Source organism: Xiphias gladius, chromosome 23, assembly GCF_016859285.1.
Source record: "Xiphias gladius isolate SHS-SW01 ecotype Sanya breed wild chromosome 23, ASM1685928v1, whole genome shotgun sequence".
NCBI classification, from domain to species: Eukaryota; Metazoa; Chordata; class Actinopteri; order Istiophoriformes; family Xiphiidae; genus Xiphias; species Xiphias gladius.
Window position 1 is genome coordinate 6,598,235 of NC_053422.1, and position 15,540 is coordinate 6,613,774.

Below are 15,540 nucleotides of genomic sequence, written 5' to 3' on the forward strand. Positions count from 1 at the left end.
GAAGCAAGAGAGCTGTATTAAGTTTATTTTAGACTCATGGAAAACATAGTTTAACCAGATCTATCTATCCAGACAAGTAGACTAGGCATTGTAATGAATATCTCAAGTATCTCCTGCTGTATCGAGCATTGTCTCGGCTCAACCCCGGCTCAACGCTGAATAGATCTAACAATTCCGTTATCAATTGTTTAGTGAGGCTCTGATCAAATAAAAAAAAAAACAGTGTACTTTGTTATCCTCGCCATGCAGGCTCATCACCATCTAAATAAATGTCATCTGTCAACCCTTTTGAAAATACTCAACGTTCAAAAAGGTCTTTGAATGTCACAACTGACATGAAAAGCACATCAAATGTCAGTAAGGGTGTTCTTTAACACTGGCTGAAAAAGGAACGACAGCAGGTTGTAAATGAGTAGCTCATTCTCCTCACTGGCACAAGGCACAATTTCAGCTGTATTATCGACTATGAACTCTGCCCAAAAATATCTGTTCTATTTCCGTCAAAGAAAAATGTTTGATATCTTGCTATAAATAACTATAAACGCAGATTCTGGTTGTGGTGTCTGTGCTAAAAAAAGAGATATGTGGGAGCTCAATTCAACGAAACAAAGGAAGACTGGCTTTAACTGCATATTTATTGCGTTAGATACTATAGAAAATAAATGAACCATGCCGTCTTTCATCAATCACAATGACCATGTTTGACAGTCACGTCATCTCACTGTCTTCACTAATGTAAAAAATGATAAAAAAGCTCTAGAGCCGAAACAATTAGTTGATTAATTGGTCAAAAAAACAATTAATCAGCAATGATTTTAATGACTGATTAACATTTAAGTGACTTTTCAAGCAAAAATGCTAGTTATTCACTTGTTCCAGCTTCTCAAATCAGAGTATTTGCTGTTTTTTTAGTCTTTCAGTAAAATGAATATCTTGGGGTTACAGACTGTAGGTGACAAAAAAAGCCATTTAAATATGTCAACTTGGGTGCAGGTAAATTTGTTTTTTATATTTTATGGACCAAAAGATTAATGGATTCACTGAGAAAATAATGATTTGATAATGAAAACAAACATTAGTGGCAGCTCTAAAAAGCTCCTCTGAGTAATTTTGAGCTCGACTCCCCAAAGATGAAGGAATGCAGGAGGCAAGAAGGTGATAAGAAAAGTATACAAACGATCCGTTTCTGCTTTCACCACTACAGTTCCTACACAATGTCTATTCAAAACTGAGGCTTTTGTATCTCCGCACAGCTGAAGCAGAGCAGGTTGTCACAAAGGACAGCTCTAAAAATAGGAGCTCGGCTTTTCCTCGGCCGAGAGTGGCAGGTTTGTTCTCTCCCCCCTCGCATTTCTCAGCAGGTGTGACTGCTCAACACCTTGAGCTCTGATCTTTTCAGCCTCTTCCTTGCTATCCATTTCTGCCTGAACACTGCAGGACACCGTGATGAAGTACTGTGATATGACATACTGGTTCCAGACCTAGCAGGGAATGGTGATACTATGGTGATATGCACTGTAACTGAATTCCATGGTGCACAAATATTAGATATGTCTCGGATAAGCACCTGTCAAAGCCATCACAAAAAAAACGCTTAGCACATCAACATTGCCATCGGGAGATCATAGCGACACTGAGGCGAGACCCACAGGAACCATTCCCATAATAATCAAAAGAGCCTAAAACAGTCAGAACCATTATCAAACACATCAGCAGTGATTCATATACTCTATGCACCTCAATCGGCTAAGCTGTTGCCATCATGTCAGTTTACAGGACCGTAGACTGCACCAGAATTGATGTTTATCATTTCTTTATCGTCACTTGGTAACATGATGAGGTCCGTTGTCAACCAAGCACGCTTATTTCCAGATCCAAGACAGGATAACATATATATGGAAGCAAAAGATGGAGACTTTTTTTTTTTTTTTTTTTAAATCAGGGCTGTTCGATTCATATTGCAGTTGAGGTGATAGAATTGGAGTGTGGTGCAGGCTTCCCTCTTTGCCTTTATCAGTCTCCATGCCAGCACATGGAAGGTATTTATTAAGGAAGTCTACCAGTAGCTACAGACACAACAAACAGACGCAGATAAAACCACTAACAAAAGTACAAACACAGACAGCTAGAAAATGCGGAAAAGCAGACAACACACACACACACACTCGCACTCACATATAGTAAACACAACAGACAACATTGTCAGGAGATACCGTACCTGAGGTTTATTGCATTCCTGGGAGCCAGGTTAAGGAGAGAGCCATGAAAAGAAGAGAAGGAGATGAAAGTTACCAAACATGCCACTTGCCAGTCGAGCACGTGAGATATTGTGGATGAAAAATTCACTGACATGTTAAAATGAAAAATTCTGCACCAAACTGAGAAAAAATGTCCAACTCAAACACAGACTGGTTGCAGCTACATGTGACTGTATCCTAAAATCTTCCTAAAACTTCCTTTTCTCTCAGTCAGACTAAAAAATTTAAACATTTTTCTCTTGTTGTTTATGATGCTTACTGCTTTTTCTGTATCAATAATTTCTATGAAGACAAGTCACTGCCTATGCTAACGTAAGCATTCCACTCTTTTCCCTGTTCAGCAAAAAACTTTATTTGTTTCGAAAACAAAGATTACATCGCCTGGCAATCTTTTTCATTGTTGCAGGACTCAGCAGATTCATGAATATTCAAGGTGAAAATTCAACTTTCTCGGTGCTCTTGGCCAAGGACAGGTAGAGAACAAACAGATACATGCATTATTATCCTGGTTTGTATGCACACCCTTTCATTGCAGCATTGCCGGCAGATTAAGGAACAGATCACTTTAACTTCACAACCTCCTCATTACCACTGCAGGACATTTTCAACCTCCAACCAGAATATAATACTCAATAAAAAATGGTATTGTTGAAGGAAGTGTCCTACAGCTTGGGAAATACATTCAATTGATTTCTTCTTCCGAAAATTGGATGAGAAGATCAACTCCGCTGTCATGTCTATAAGCTAAATATGAAGCTAAAGCTAGCAGCTGATATCTTTCACTAGCTGAAAGATTGGAGATATGGAGAAAGACCTAGCTTGGCACTGTAAAAGCACAAATTGTTGTTTTTACACTTTGGTTTTGTATGAATTAGCCATTCAAGATCTAATGTGTTAATTAGTGAGCTCTAGAGGTGTTGGTAGGCAGATTTTGGTACCTTTTCACCGGAGCGAGTCCGTTTCCCCCTGTTTAAAGTCTCTATGCTAAACTAAGCTAGCTGGCTGCTGCTACAGACAATGATGGATTTTCATCTTCCAGCCCCGACAACCTGGAGGTTCAGAAATCTTCCACATACACTTGTCAAACAAATACTTTTCAGAGAAACTGAAATTAATTTTCAATTAAAAAGTTGTCAGTAGATGAGTGAGCAATTTCAATGTCAAGGACACTCCAACCGAGCACATGATTGCTAGCGGACACATTGGCTGTTGCAGGGATTAAACCTGTGACCTCTGATTACAAGGCGGCCTTGCTAACCACCGGGCTGCCTGGGTGGAGGAAAAGAGTAAAAGGAGTATTGATTTTCTCCCTCCTGCTGCTTGTATAATTATACAACAGCTGTTTGGGGCCTTGGATGCCCTCCTGGCCACTGAGTAAACCCATAGGAGGAATATTACTCATATGGTCGGAGAGTTTGGGGTGGTGTCTGGGGTTGAGGAGGAGTTAAACGAAAGGATAGGGGTGGAGAAAAAAAGGGGACAGTGCATAAAGGAGATAGTGGAAATAATCGTAATCGGTAATGGTTAGAATCAGGAGTGTAGCGTTCAGTAAACATGAGGCCTTAACAGCAGCCACATCGACATTGCATTTCAAGCTGAGTGAAAGAGAATCTGCGCAAAGACTAAGTTTGTGGCTGAGCGAGAGATCAGACAAAAAAATCTTTGTGTGCATGTGGGTGTTTGTGTGCACGTGTGTGTCAGGTTCGACAAAACAAATGGCTGCTGATATTAGAGGAAGAGATAACGTGCTTGAGATAAAGTGAAAAATGGAGATGACAAGCCTTTGCGAGGGATACAAAGATCAAGTGTGTGTGAGTGTGTGTGTGTGAGAGAGAGAGAGAGTGTGTGATGCTGGAAATAACTGGTGTCCACGGTGAACAAGGCACCCAAGTGTTAACCCACTGCTCTGAGCACACAGCGGACGTGTTGAATTCTAAACACTGTCCTCTTTCACTGCCCTGATTTATCCAGGAAAAATTTATGGAAACAGAAATTTATTTTTATAAATCTATCCTTAGCCTTTTAAATCCCTGGATGTCTTCTTTGCTTCTGATGATGACAAACTAGAAATTTAAGCTTAAACCATATCTGTGTTCCTTTTCAGGTATTTAAATGAGAGCTTCAGCTACATTCCTCAAGTCAAATGACATAATACTGAGCTAAATTTAACTGGCGCAAGAGCATAACTTCCTTTAGATATGTAGTGATAAGACTTAGCCCATAGTGACATAGAAGTAAAAAGGAGGAAGAACTTACATCATACCGTATATCAGAAGCTTTTAATGTTACCCAGCAAGGAGAAAAAAATAAGTGCGGTCTTTGACTCTGACAATAAATCTGAACAGAGCATTAGAAGCGCAGCCAAAACTGCCATCTTTCACCTCAGAAATATTGCAAAGGTCAGCCCATTCCTCTCTCTGGAGGAAGCTGAAACACTAATGCACACTCTTATCACAAGTAGCCAACTTTACTGTAAATACACTGCTATCTGTGTGTGTAACCCTAACTTTAATTCCTGCCAAAATCCTCTAATTTTTCAGTGAGTTACATAGGTTGGGAGTTGTGCTCACTGACAGCTGTTGCGAACACAACTGAGTCACAGCTTTGTAGGCAGGATTGAGAATGGGGGGACGTTATCTTCCCGCGCCAGAGCCAGAAAAACAGTGAGAAACAAATGGCAACAAAATTGGCAAACACAATGGCTGAGATGAGCGCTGCCATACAGGCTGTTAAATCCACACATTTCTTTGACTGACACGGCAAATGTTAAGATAAGTGTTCCTAACCCCTGCTAGCCCTCAACCACTTATTCGTCGCCTGTAAAATGCTGACAACAGGACTGCCACTACTGACTGGTTGGGGCAAAACAACATTCTCAGTTGCCACTACCATGAACGCAATTTCAGGCTAAATAATGATGCGAAAACAAAATGGCAATACGGTCTGGTTATAAGGCTTCTTTGTAGATGCATTTCACACAGGCCCCTCGTGTCTTCTGATGACTTTTTCTTATCCATGCCAAAAACTACAACGGAAGTTCATTCTATGGGCTCTGAAACGGTCATACAAGTGACAAGTGACCGGCTGATGCATTAAACTGTTGGCAGATCCCAAAAGATCAAAGGAACATATGTTTTCATTGCCCTACTTAATCTCTGATCTCACATGGTCTGGGTCTGTGTTATAATTTCGCTTAACTGTGAAGCAAGCCATGCTAATTCTCGCTCATCCAAATATTCCAGGTGATAGGAATTGTCCAAACAGATCCAAATGATCCATTTACGGTATATGAGAGGATATTGCAGTTAAGGCCAGATTGCATTTAAAGATTCAAGACGGAACTTGCATTGAGTTTGAACCCAGAGAGCCACATAATCCTCTCTTCATACAGATAATAGCTCTGCTTCAGATCGTGGTGGAGAGTGGGGGCTGCCTGTGTGTGTGTGTGTGTGTGTGTGTGTGTGTGTGTGTGTGTGTGTGTGTGTGTGTGTGTGTGTGTGTGTGTGTGTGTGTGTGTGTGTGTGTATGTATGTTTGTGTGTGTGTGTGTGTGTGTGTGTGAGCACTCCCACTGGGAGTTTCACTACTGGGTTAGAATTACATTTATATTTTAGGTATTAAGCTGGCTCTCTCCAGAGCAACTTACAATGACTGAGCATGTTCAGTCTGTTGCTCTAGGACAACAGCAGCTCGCACATCTGTTCACAGACAGTCTGGTCACTACAGGGGATCGAACCTGAGACCTTGTGGTTAAAACCTGATCTTGTTACATGCGAAGGCCGTTCTGCTAGCAGCAAAGATTACTTATTTCAGGATAATGATTTAATGAAGCACTGAGGACAAAGCCTGGCATTGGTACGTCACATCTCATCATGCTCAAAAAGCCATTAAATTTTAAATGAAGAGGTTCACTCCACTTTTCATAATAAAATAGATCTCTTCTCAAATAATCTCATCCTCACAGAGCTGAACTTCAAATTTGTTTCCTTAATGATTTTTGCTTTTATAGCAGTAATTACATGATCAGAGCAGAAATGCCTTTTATACAAACGGTTGTTAAACCATTTTGAAATGAAACAATGATCAGAGCAGAAATCGCTTTTTACAAACAGCGGTTATACCATTTTGAAATGAAACAATGCAGTTGGTTACTCTGTAAGCTAGGAAAAGCATCATGTTGTGCCAGGATTTTCATATCTGTAACCTGAATTACGGTAAAATCCCGTTTGATACGACCTAAATAAAACAAACGACGAGGTTAGTCTAGGGCTACAACTTACAATTATTTTATGTATGGATCAACTTGCTGATTATTTTGTCAACTGATCGATTACTTGTTTGTCTATAAATCATCAGACAATAGTGAAAAATTAACATAATAGTTTCTAAAATTCCAAAATTTATGTTTTTAAAAAGCTTTTTTTGGTCCGACAAACAGTTACGAAGTTGTGATGGACACGTTTAATTATTTTCTTACATTTTATATACTTAACAAGTGAAAAAATAATCAGTAAGTAAATCAAGTATGACAATAATCATCTCAGCCTTAAATAAATCTGTTTTGTCTACAGAATTCATTAAATTGAAAGAGCTTTGATGCCTTCAAATCAGTGATTCCTCTGATTTTTTCATACCTTGCCTCACATTTGCCTTCACTAGAGTGACTAAGCTGAATAAAAACCTTGCCTGCTGGAGAGATTTCCTTTCTTCAATCCCAAGTTTCTCCTCGGTGCATTTCTCACCTCCTAAATATGCCTCGGGGTAGGAGGGAGGAAAATCTGAGCGGTGCCTGGCATTCTAAACGCTGGAGATTAGCTTGCTATGTCAGCTTAGCATCCGCCCAGATTCATTTCTCTGTCGCTCTGCTCGCCTCCTCCCCTCTGTCAACAGCAGCAGCAGCAGCAGCAGCAGCAGCAGCGGCGGCGGTGTACTGCACTCGCGTTAAGTTAGATCCCTTCCCTACTGTATTTGTAAGATCACTCGAGCAGAGCCCATTTGGGACTGCTGGTTGCCATGGCGCCGCTCCATCCTTCCCACAGGAACGATACTGGAGCGACGAGAGTTGAGTGTGTGACGGAAGCTGTCAGGCCATGAGAAAGTTCAGTGCAGTCTTTTGAATCAAAAAACACAGCCAGTCTAAATTTAGGAAACAGGGTGGGGCTGCGTGGAGGCGGCAGGAAGATGACGTTTGCCGCATTTTTCCTTTTTAAGCCCGATTGTTTCACAGTGTTCCAAGAAGAACCGGCACGCTGACAGAACACCCAAGGGAGCATCAGGAATGAAGGAAATGCAGTGAAATTGTGCAGAACAGGAAAACCTCTGTGCAGCCACTGCATGCTGTGTATTTACATCATTAGTGTGAAAATACTTTGCTTCCTATTCCCAGGGAAAGAAAGCACAGAGGGAAGATGTCCTGGTGCAACGCGACGGGCAGCTAACTCTTCCCTCAGCTGGAGTCAAATCCCTTCACATGAGTAAAGCTAATACTTTATATCGCACTGTGACTGGATCAGACTTCAGAGACAGTCAGAGCACCAAGTCACATTCCTGCTTTCATTTTTCACTTGGCATTGTCTAAACTGTTGTCCAGTCTCCAAAGTTTGTTGATTTGTCTGGCCTCTAACAAGCTGAAACAGCTCTTAATTACAGGAAGTATTGTCTGAGAACTGTCTCAAACATAAAGCATCTGGTGGAGGATTTGTAAAAATGTCCATCATGTAAGAGTAGAAGAGCTGTATGATTCATGAAGAGAGACTCCTGCAACATTCTACTTTTTCCCAAACTCTCGTCTTCTTCCATTTTCTCTCTACACAGCTCTATGACTAACAAACCAGCCACAATAAATTCTCATCTTTAACAGCCATTCTCTGGTGCACTGAATGTATTGCAAAGAAGCCAGTCTTGCAAACAATTAAAGGCGGTGCTTCTTCATAAATGAAATCTGAACTGATGTTGACTACTGTTCATTTTTCACAGATACCCTTTAAGTAAATGACACTTTTATAGTACCAAAATGGCCAAACGTCTTCTAAACTGTGACACGTGTAGAAGTGGAAATAGATGCCTCTTAAAAATGACAAAACTGAAATATTTCCTCATATTTCATTAACGAACAGTCAACTTGGTAAGTGTATTCTGAGCAACCGTTCACGGTGGTCTGCATTATTGGTGCTGAGATGCATCGGGAGACAACATGCTATGCAGTTCTTTAAAACAGTGCTTGCCATCCTTTTTCGGTTGTTGGGGTCTGGACCCCCCAGGTTGGGAACCACCCCTTAAAAAGACACAACTTTCAATCTAATTTAATTCCATTTCCATTAGTTGGATGATCAACACACAGCAACATGCTTTTTGAGAAAAAGATGGATTCTCCAGTGCAAATTTGTAGAGCCAAGAAAACAATGATTGTGTTCACTGCTATCATGCAAGTGTGGTAATTGCTAAAGGATTCATTTGTGTTGAGGGAGTTTAAGTGCATATGTTGGACAAAAAAGTGCAAAAAGACACGGATAACATCTCATTTCACAGAGCTTTTCTAACAACCATAAGCGGCACAGACATTTGGGATGCTCAAAGAATTACAAAATACTTATTAAGGAGGGGACAGAGGGACACACTGAAGCCAACAGGAACTATAAATCACACAAAAGAGCAGGAACTCTAATCTAGCAAGAACAGGTAAAACAACGATTAACGCCAGAGGAAGGATAGCTCAGTGCAAAGATTAGGAAAACAAGCTGCTGGTGGGACAAGAGCGCCCTTCTCCGGGACACGAAACATCACACCACAACAGTGTCCACCAAGGCCACCAAAGAGAGAGAAAACATGAGGTTTGTGTAACAGACGACACAGATTTCTCAGCTACGCTTTCAATCAGGACAGCACAACAGGTTCTGAAGAAGGAGCATGACACACACACACACACACACAGAGCATAAACACGGCAACAGAGCAACACTGAGCTGCCTCTGGAGTGCACAGCGATCCACCGCAGCGAGGGAACACGCAAAAATTTAGCACAGGGTGCCACTCACCGTGTGGTATCCCCGGGCTATGGGTGGCTTTCCGGTGGGGTACGGATCCACGGTGTCGATGATTGTCTGCCTTTCCCCTTTCTGGTTGATCTTCCGAAAACGGCGACGGGACTGTCTGTGCGAGGCTTGTCGCTGAAAGTACTCCTCATTTTCATCCATATAGTCCACCTGGAAATGATAGGGAGGGGGGGCGTGACTGTCTTCATCTTCATTCAAGCCCATCCCACTTCCCCCCAAAACACAAACATATACTCATCCCAAAAAACCCCACCCTCCAATACTCCAATCTCAGATTCCTCCACCCTGCCTTCCGCCCCTCTCATTGCATAAAAATAAAAGTGTGTGTGGGCTGCACGATGCACACCTACGTCAAGGGGTGCTCACAACACAAAAAGAGAGACAGAGAGAGAGAAAGAAACAGAAGCTTGAGTGAGGATTTCGGATGGAAGGAGGGAGAAAGAGGGAGAGGACTGATGGGGAATAGATTAGTAGGCAGAGATAAACAGAGATGAAGCCTGGCGGAGTAAAAGATGAACACAAGATATAAAGACACTCGAAACTGCGTCTCTGTTAAACATATTAACCACAATGAAATTACATGTTAATACAAGATAAAATCCATGTTCCCATTTTTAATGAACTGGGAGGAGGAAAAAACATTTTCCGAGTGGAAACTGGCACAGAAGACCGCTTTAGCATAAAAGTCAGTGAAGTCATGCTCTACAGTCTTCTAAAGTAATTCGGGCTAAATGCTGCTTAAATGAGACCACTCTGTTGCCTGGCGGCTTTGAGTCATGATGGACTGACATATTTAGGGTTTTTCTTTTTCTCCTTCTTGATTTCAGGCCCATTCCTCTCCTCTCCTCTCACTTGTTACTTTCACTGCGGCTTCACATTTCACAGTGCTCAGCCTTTGGGATTACACCACTGAAATATCTCTCTGCTGTACCAACTGCTGCCATGACAACGGCAGGGAAGTTGTATGTGAGCGAGAGCATAAGTGTGATTGTGTCTAATTGCAAATCTCTGAGCAACGTGTGCATGTGCGTGTACAGTACACACACGCGAGCGGCTTATTTATCCTTCTTTTGACGCGCCAGTCTCTTTGCTCACATTCGTAACTGTAGGCCTGCATGTGCGCATCTTTCTGTGTGCGCATCAAACTTGTAGCAGGGGGTTTTATCTGTATGTTTCTATACTGCAGCAGCACAAAACCCTTATCAGTAATTATAGAGGCAGTTTGGCACCTACATTAGCAAAAAGGGTAAGGCCACAAAGTGTGTGCAGTGAGCAGAGGGTGTTATTACTGAGGGTTTGTGTGTGCCTGATCCAGTAGAAGCTGGAGACACGAAAATTACAGTATGCAAAAGGGAGATTACCAAGATGTGGTGTGACTGCAGCAGCTCCAAACAGTTGTTACTTCAAACTGACAAGACATGGGTTATATTTGATGCCTTCCTTTAAAAAAAAAAAAAAATGGCAAAGGGTGGATTTGTAGGTGCTAGAAAACGGTGGAGAGTGTGTAGGTGCATTTTGAGGTGGCAGTATCCAGTATGCTAGAAACCAAATCAAAATCTGCATCCAGGCTGTTTTCAAATGGTCAGTTTGAAGCAAAAATGGTGTGTCATTTTGGCTTCATTACCCACAGTGTGTGCCGTCTGGCTGGCTAAAATTAAAGGTAATCAAAATATTTCCACAGCATTGTTCACAGCTCTCAACACACTGTTGCGCACAATTGGTCAACAACAAAATGATTAATATGTTAATTATTTTTTACGTGTGTACTGAGGTCTGTGTTCTTTCCAGTTTAATAGCTTTTTTTTCCATACCTATGGTCCTATGTCTTCTTTCAGGACAAATCAGTTTAAATGTAATTTGGGGAAGTTATAAGGAGATGTATATCATACTTTCAACCATGAAAATAGACTATAAACACAAAATAAGGCTCCTCTTGTCTTTTACAGGAAGTATTTGAGAGTTCTTCTGAATCTTTAAGGTGGGACGAAGTGTGGATAAAGTTAAATCCAAATCTCTGGTCTGAGGTTTTGATTGAAGACATTGCCCTGTTCATCAGAAGCTCTTCTTCAGTTTTAACTGTTCGCATGGAAAAGTACTAGTATCCAAAAAAAAAAAAACCAAAAACAAAAAAAAACAAAAACCAGGAAGTTATTTTGATAATTAATTGTTAACGTCCCTTTTCAAGTAAAAATGGCAAACATTTTCTAGTTTCGGCTTCTCAGTTGTGAGGATTTGCTGCTTTTCTCTGTCTCCTGTAATAGCAAAACTGAATAATTTTAGGTTTTGAACTGTTGCTTGGACAAAACAGGTTATAGGAAAATGCGATACGCATTTTTCAGTATTTTGAGACATTTTACAGACTAAGCAAAGAATCGGTTAGTGGAGATAATAATCTGCAAATTACTAGATGATAAATAATTATTAGTTGCAGTCCAATTTATTCGCGTGTTTTATTTATCCCTTCTGAATTGACGTCCTTTCTGGTGCACGTTATCGTATCATGGGGTGAAACACCAGTACTATTCCCCATGAAAGTTACAACTGAGGAAGACTTTCAAAATTCAAGTCCAGTTTAGATTCAACTCTCCAGGCCTCCTGTACTGTCATTTTTTAAACGACAATTTTCAAGGTTCTCTCACCAGTGTATTGTTTCATCAAATGTACAGATCTAAGTTGTAGCAAGTTCACGCGCACAGTATCTCATAGCATTGTGATTAACAGCTGTTTGGATTTGCACAAGGCCGATTTTGTTTCGAGTATAGGCTACTGTTGCCCTTTAGTGCAAAAATCATCAGCAGAACTGCATCTGTCGTTATCTTCAGGCCTCAGAGGGCTTCTCTTCAACAGATGACTGTATTGTGCGGCCACCTCTTGCTTCTGTGCCCCACCGAGACAGGGGTGATTTGTTCTCAACAACTTCTGTGAGCCAACATTTGATTTTCCATAAAACTGGGTCAGAGTTTCTACCAGCCTTGGACTCATGCAACCCCATTTGTTGGAAGGACTCCAGCGAAGACACAGTTAAGATACAGCTGTGCTTTAAGGCTGTGATAAAATATCAACAGGAGCTGCTTACACAGATTAGTCTACAGCATCACAGGGCCAATTCTCAAGGACATTATTCCAAATCAACCCGTACTCTGTTGTAGATAATGTAGATTTGGTGATCCACATGGGTACGGTTTGCTCTTACCATATGATGGAATTACAAAATCAACAATTTTTCAGTAGTGTAACATCAGAGAGGGCTGACTGAGTCTCGGTAAGGTCTAGCTTCAGTCTTTTGGACGCTAATTACTGTTTGTTTGCATTCAAACCTAAATTACAGATTTATTAAGATTTGAAATGACAGATGAATTCAGTTAAGTTATTATTATGATAGAAAAGAGAGACTCATAGCAGTAAGTGAATGGCATTATGATTTACATTAAGGTCGGTTTGCAGAAATACAAGACATGTATGATTTGGTTCAAAAGTGACAGAAAAATATAATTTGGAGTTGGAAAATGTGAGTATGTTCTATCCTTTTTACATATTGTTATATTCAACAGATAGTCTGTGGTTGTATACCTGGAAAAATAAAAAATAAAAAAATAATAAATAAAATTGACCATTCTATTTTGTTGATATTTTGTGGTATGTTTGAGAGTGTGTGTGTCTGTGTGTGTGTGTGTGTGTGTGTGTGTGTGTGTGTGTGTGTGTGTGTGTGTGGGGTAATGCCTTTGACACTTGCCAGCTAAAAGTCTGAAAAATGAGACTCACCACAATCATCTCTGAGGGTTCCAGGACGATGCACTCACATCCACGTCGCAGGCTGCCTGCTGATCGCTTCCCGAAACTAGGGGGGAAAAAATAAAATTATGAAAACAAAAAACAAAAATTTAGAAATCAACATTCATCCAAAGAAAGTGGAGAACGTGGTGATACGGTTCTCTTTATGTTGTTTGGCTGTACGATCCGTAAATGAAAGCACCTTGGCATATTTCTTTTGAGTTAGATGTCTGTGTGAGCCAACAGGTACCGCTTTGCCCAACATTTTAAATATGCAGTATGCAATTCTTTTATAAAATGTGAAACAGAGCTGCATTGAATGGACAGTTCCTCCTTTCAGCTTTGACCCCTCCCACCTAAAGGGAAACACCCGCCTCTGGAAAAGTCCACTATCATGACGTCACAGTTTGTACAGTATGCCTCTCTCCTAATTGGGAGGGGGGGGGGGGATATTAAAAGCAGCAGAGACCAAAATGCCTCAAAGGAGGGCAGCAGCCATGGAAATTCTGAGCATGAGGAGATCCAACTTGTGGGTTTGGTAAAGAATGCTGCCTTTGTCCAGCACCCAACCTCAGTGCAGAGGCATAAGGACTTACTTGTTTGTTATTTCTAATATCTTTTGATTAAGAATGTGACCCACATCTTGTTGGTTTGTGGATTGTTTTGTAAGATAAACTCAAGTGACTCCAAAAAAAGAACAGATTGCTGTTGAGTTTGTGTGCCTTTTTCTCATGTTGTGCATTGCAGTTTTTCACTGGTAAAATTTTAACACCAGCAAGTGAAATGTTTTACTTTGAATTTTAATGAAAGCCAAGGTGGCCTTGAAGGCTAAAACATTCATTTATTCAGAATTTTTAGAGCTGGAATAATTAGTCTATTAATCAATTTGTGAAGTACAGAAAATCAATCTACCGTCGATTGACTGATTAATCGATTAAGCGTTTGAGTACTTTTTAAAGCAAAAATCTATCAACCTTCTCAAATGTTAATATTTTCTTGTCTTTTATGATAGAAAACTGAATGACTTTGGGTTTTGGACAGTTGGTCGTATAAAACAATTTGAAGACGTCACCATAGGCACGCGGTCTGAGAACATTTGATGGGCATATTTTTTTTTTTTTTTTTTTAAATCGGTCAAAAATGCATTACTTAATTAAGAAAGCAATCAAACTTAAATTTGATAATTTTTTAAATCTTATTATTCATTTCTCATCTTTATCATTTATTCATATTTTGTATTTTCTTACTTTATTTAATATATTTTTTTACTTCATTGTTTATATTGTTTGGGTTTTTTTAGCGCTGATAATAAATGTACCATTCCTGTAATTTTGCAAGCAAAAATGCAACATTTTTGCAGGTTCCAGCTTCTCAGACATGAGGATTTCCTGCTTGTCATCGTCATATATGATAGTTAATAGTTAATAGATAGTTTTGGCTTTTGGACTGTTGGCTGGCCAAAACAAGCAAATTAAAGACGAGTTGTAATAGACATTTTCACTACTTTTTTTTTACATTTCATAGACCAAGAGATAAGTCAATTCATCAAGAAAATAAACAGCAAATTCATCAAGCAGACTGCCATTCAGTAGAACACATCCCTCCACCAGGGTGAAAAATGTGCTAAATTCTCTCTCTTTTTACGTAATCCTGCCGACAAATAAACAAGCCAACAAACAAACAAACAAACCAACGAACTGACACAGGTGAAAACATAACCTCCTTGACGGAGGTAATAACTGCTAGTTGAGGGCCAAAATGTTTGATTACAATTTTTGTATCATGACACAATCCTTTTTTTTTGGTCTCAATTCATAAACTGTGTCTATCGAGATATCTAGCCAATTCTTCAAAGTTCTCCACAGCACTCACAGATGAAGTGAGCAATGGGTAGCGGAGTGTGGCTACCTGAAACCAAGGCTGTGGAGGTGGCAGCTTTTATCAATCAGGCCGACAGGTGCAGACCTCAGGCACAGCGTGGCCTAAACGCTTTGGAGCCCTAGGCTTGTGGCTACATGTTGTGGGTACAGCTTTGTCAGGCTGCGCAATAAACACCAGCCAGCAGCAAAGAGCTGGTGATACTCTCTCTACCTGCCACTTTGGCAAAGAGCAAATAATGATTTCTGTGGTGCCTTTTATTTTCTAAAAGTCGATTTAGCTGGCTTTGCTTTTCTCTTTCTGCCTCCTTTCACAGAGAAGCCATTGTTAGGTTTTGTTTTCTTCCTCTTTTGTCAGCCAATCTGTTGTTTCCCTGACAGAGCTGCAATTTTACTTGGCTAATTTTTCAACTGTCTGATGCTTTTTGAACATCGGTTTGTCAAAAAAGTCCGCATGATACATAGTTAACTACTGGTGAGAAGGATAAACTGAAATCAAAGACAAGATGAGTGACTAACCAGACCACACTGAGGTGAGAGACTGAGGAAGGCAGTGAGAGGGTTAATGCTGATGGCTGTGGTT

At 40.4% G+C, this 15,540-nt stretch overlaps 1 protein-coding gene across 8 annotated transcripts in view; it reads right to left on the minus strand.

Annotated features, from left to right (window-relative positions):
• Nucleotides 1-15,540, minus strand: part of rapgef2b (Rap guanine nucleotide exchange factor 2b) — a 115,045-nt gene that overhangs the window by 44,510 nt on the left and 54,995 nt on the right. For 5 of the 8 annotated variants that reach the window (XM_040119574.1, XM_040119572.1, XM_040119570.1 and 2 more), the window contains exons 5-7: nt 13,072-13,147; nt 9,292-9,459; nt 2,219-2,236 (exon numbers count right to left, since the gene is read on the minus strand). In XM_040119574.1, coding sequence (XP_039975508.1) covers nt 2,219-2,236; nt 9,292-9,459; nt 13,072-13,147 — 262 coding nt within the window. The remainder of the gene's footprint in view (nt 1-2,218; nt 2,237-9,291; nt 9,460-13,071; nt 13,148-15,540) is intronic. The other 3 variants (XM_040119573.1, XM_040119577.1, XM_040119575.1) reach the window with 1 other exon arrangement.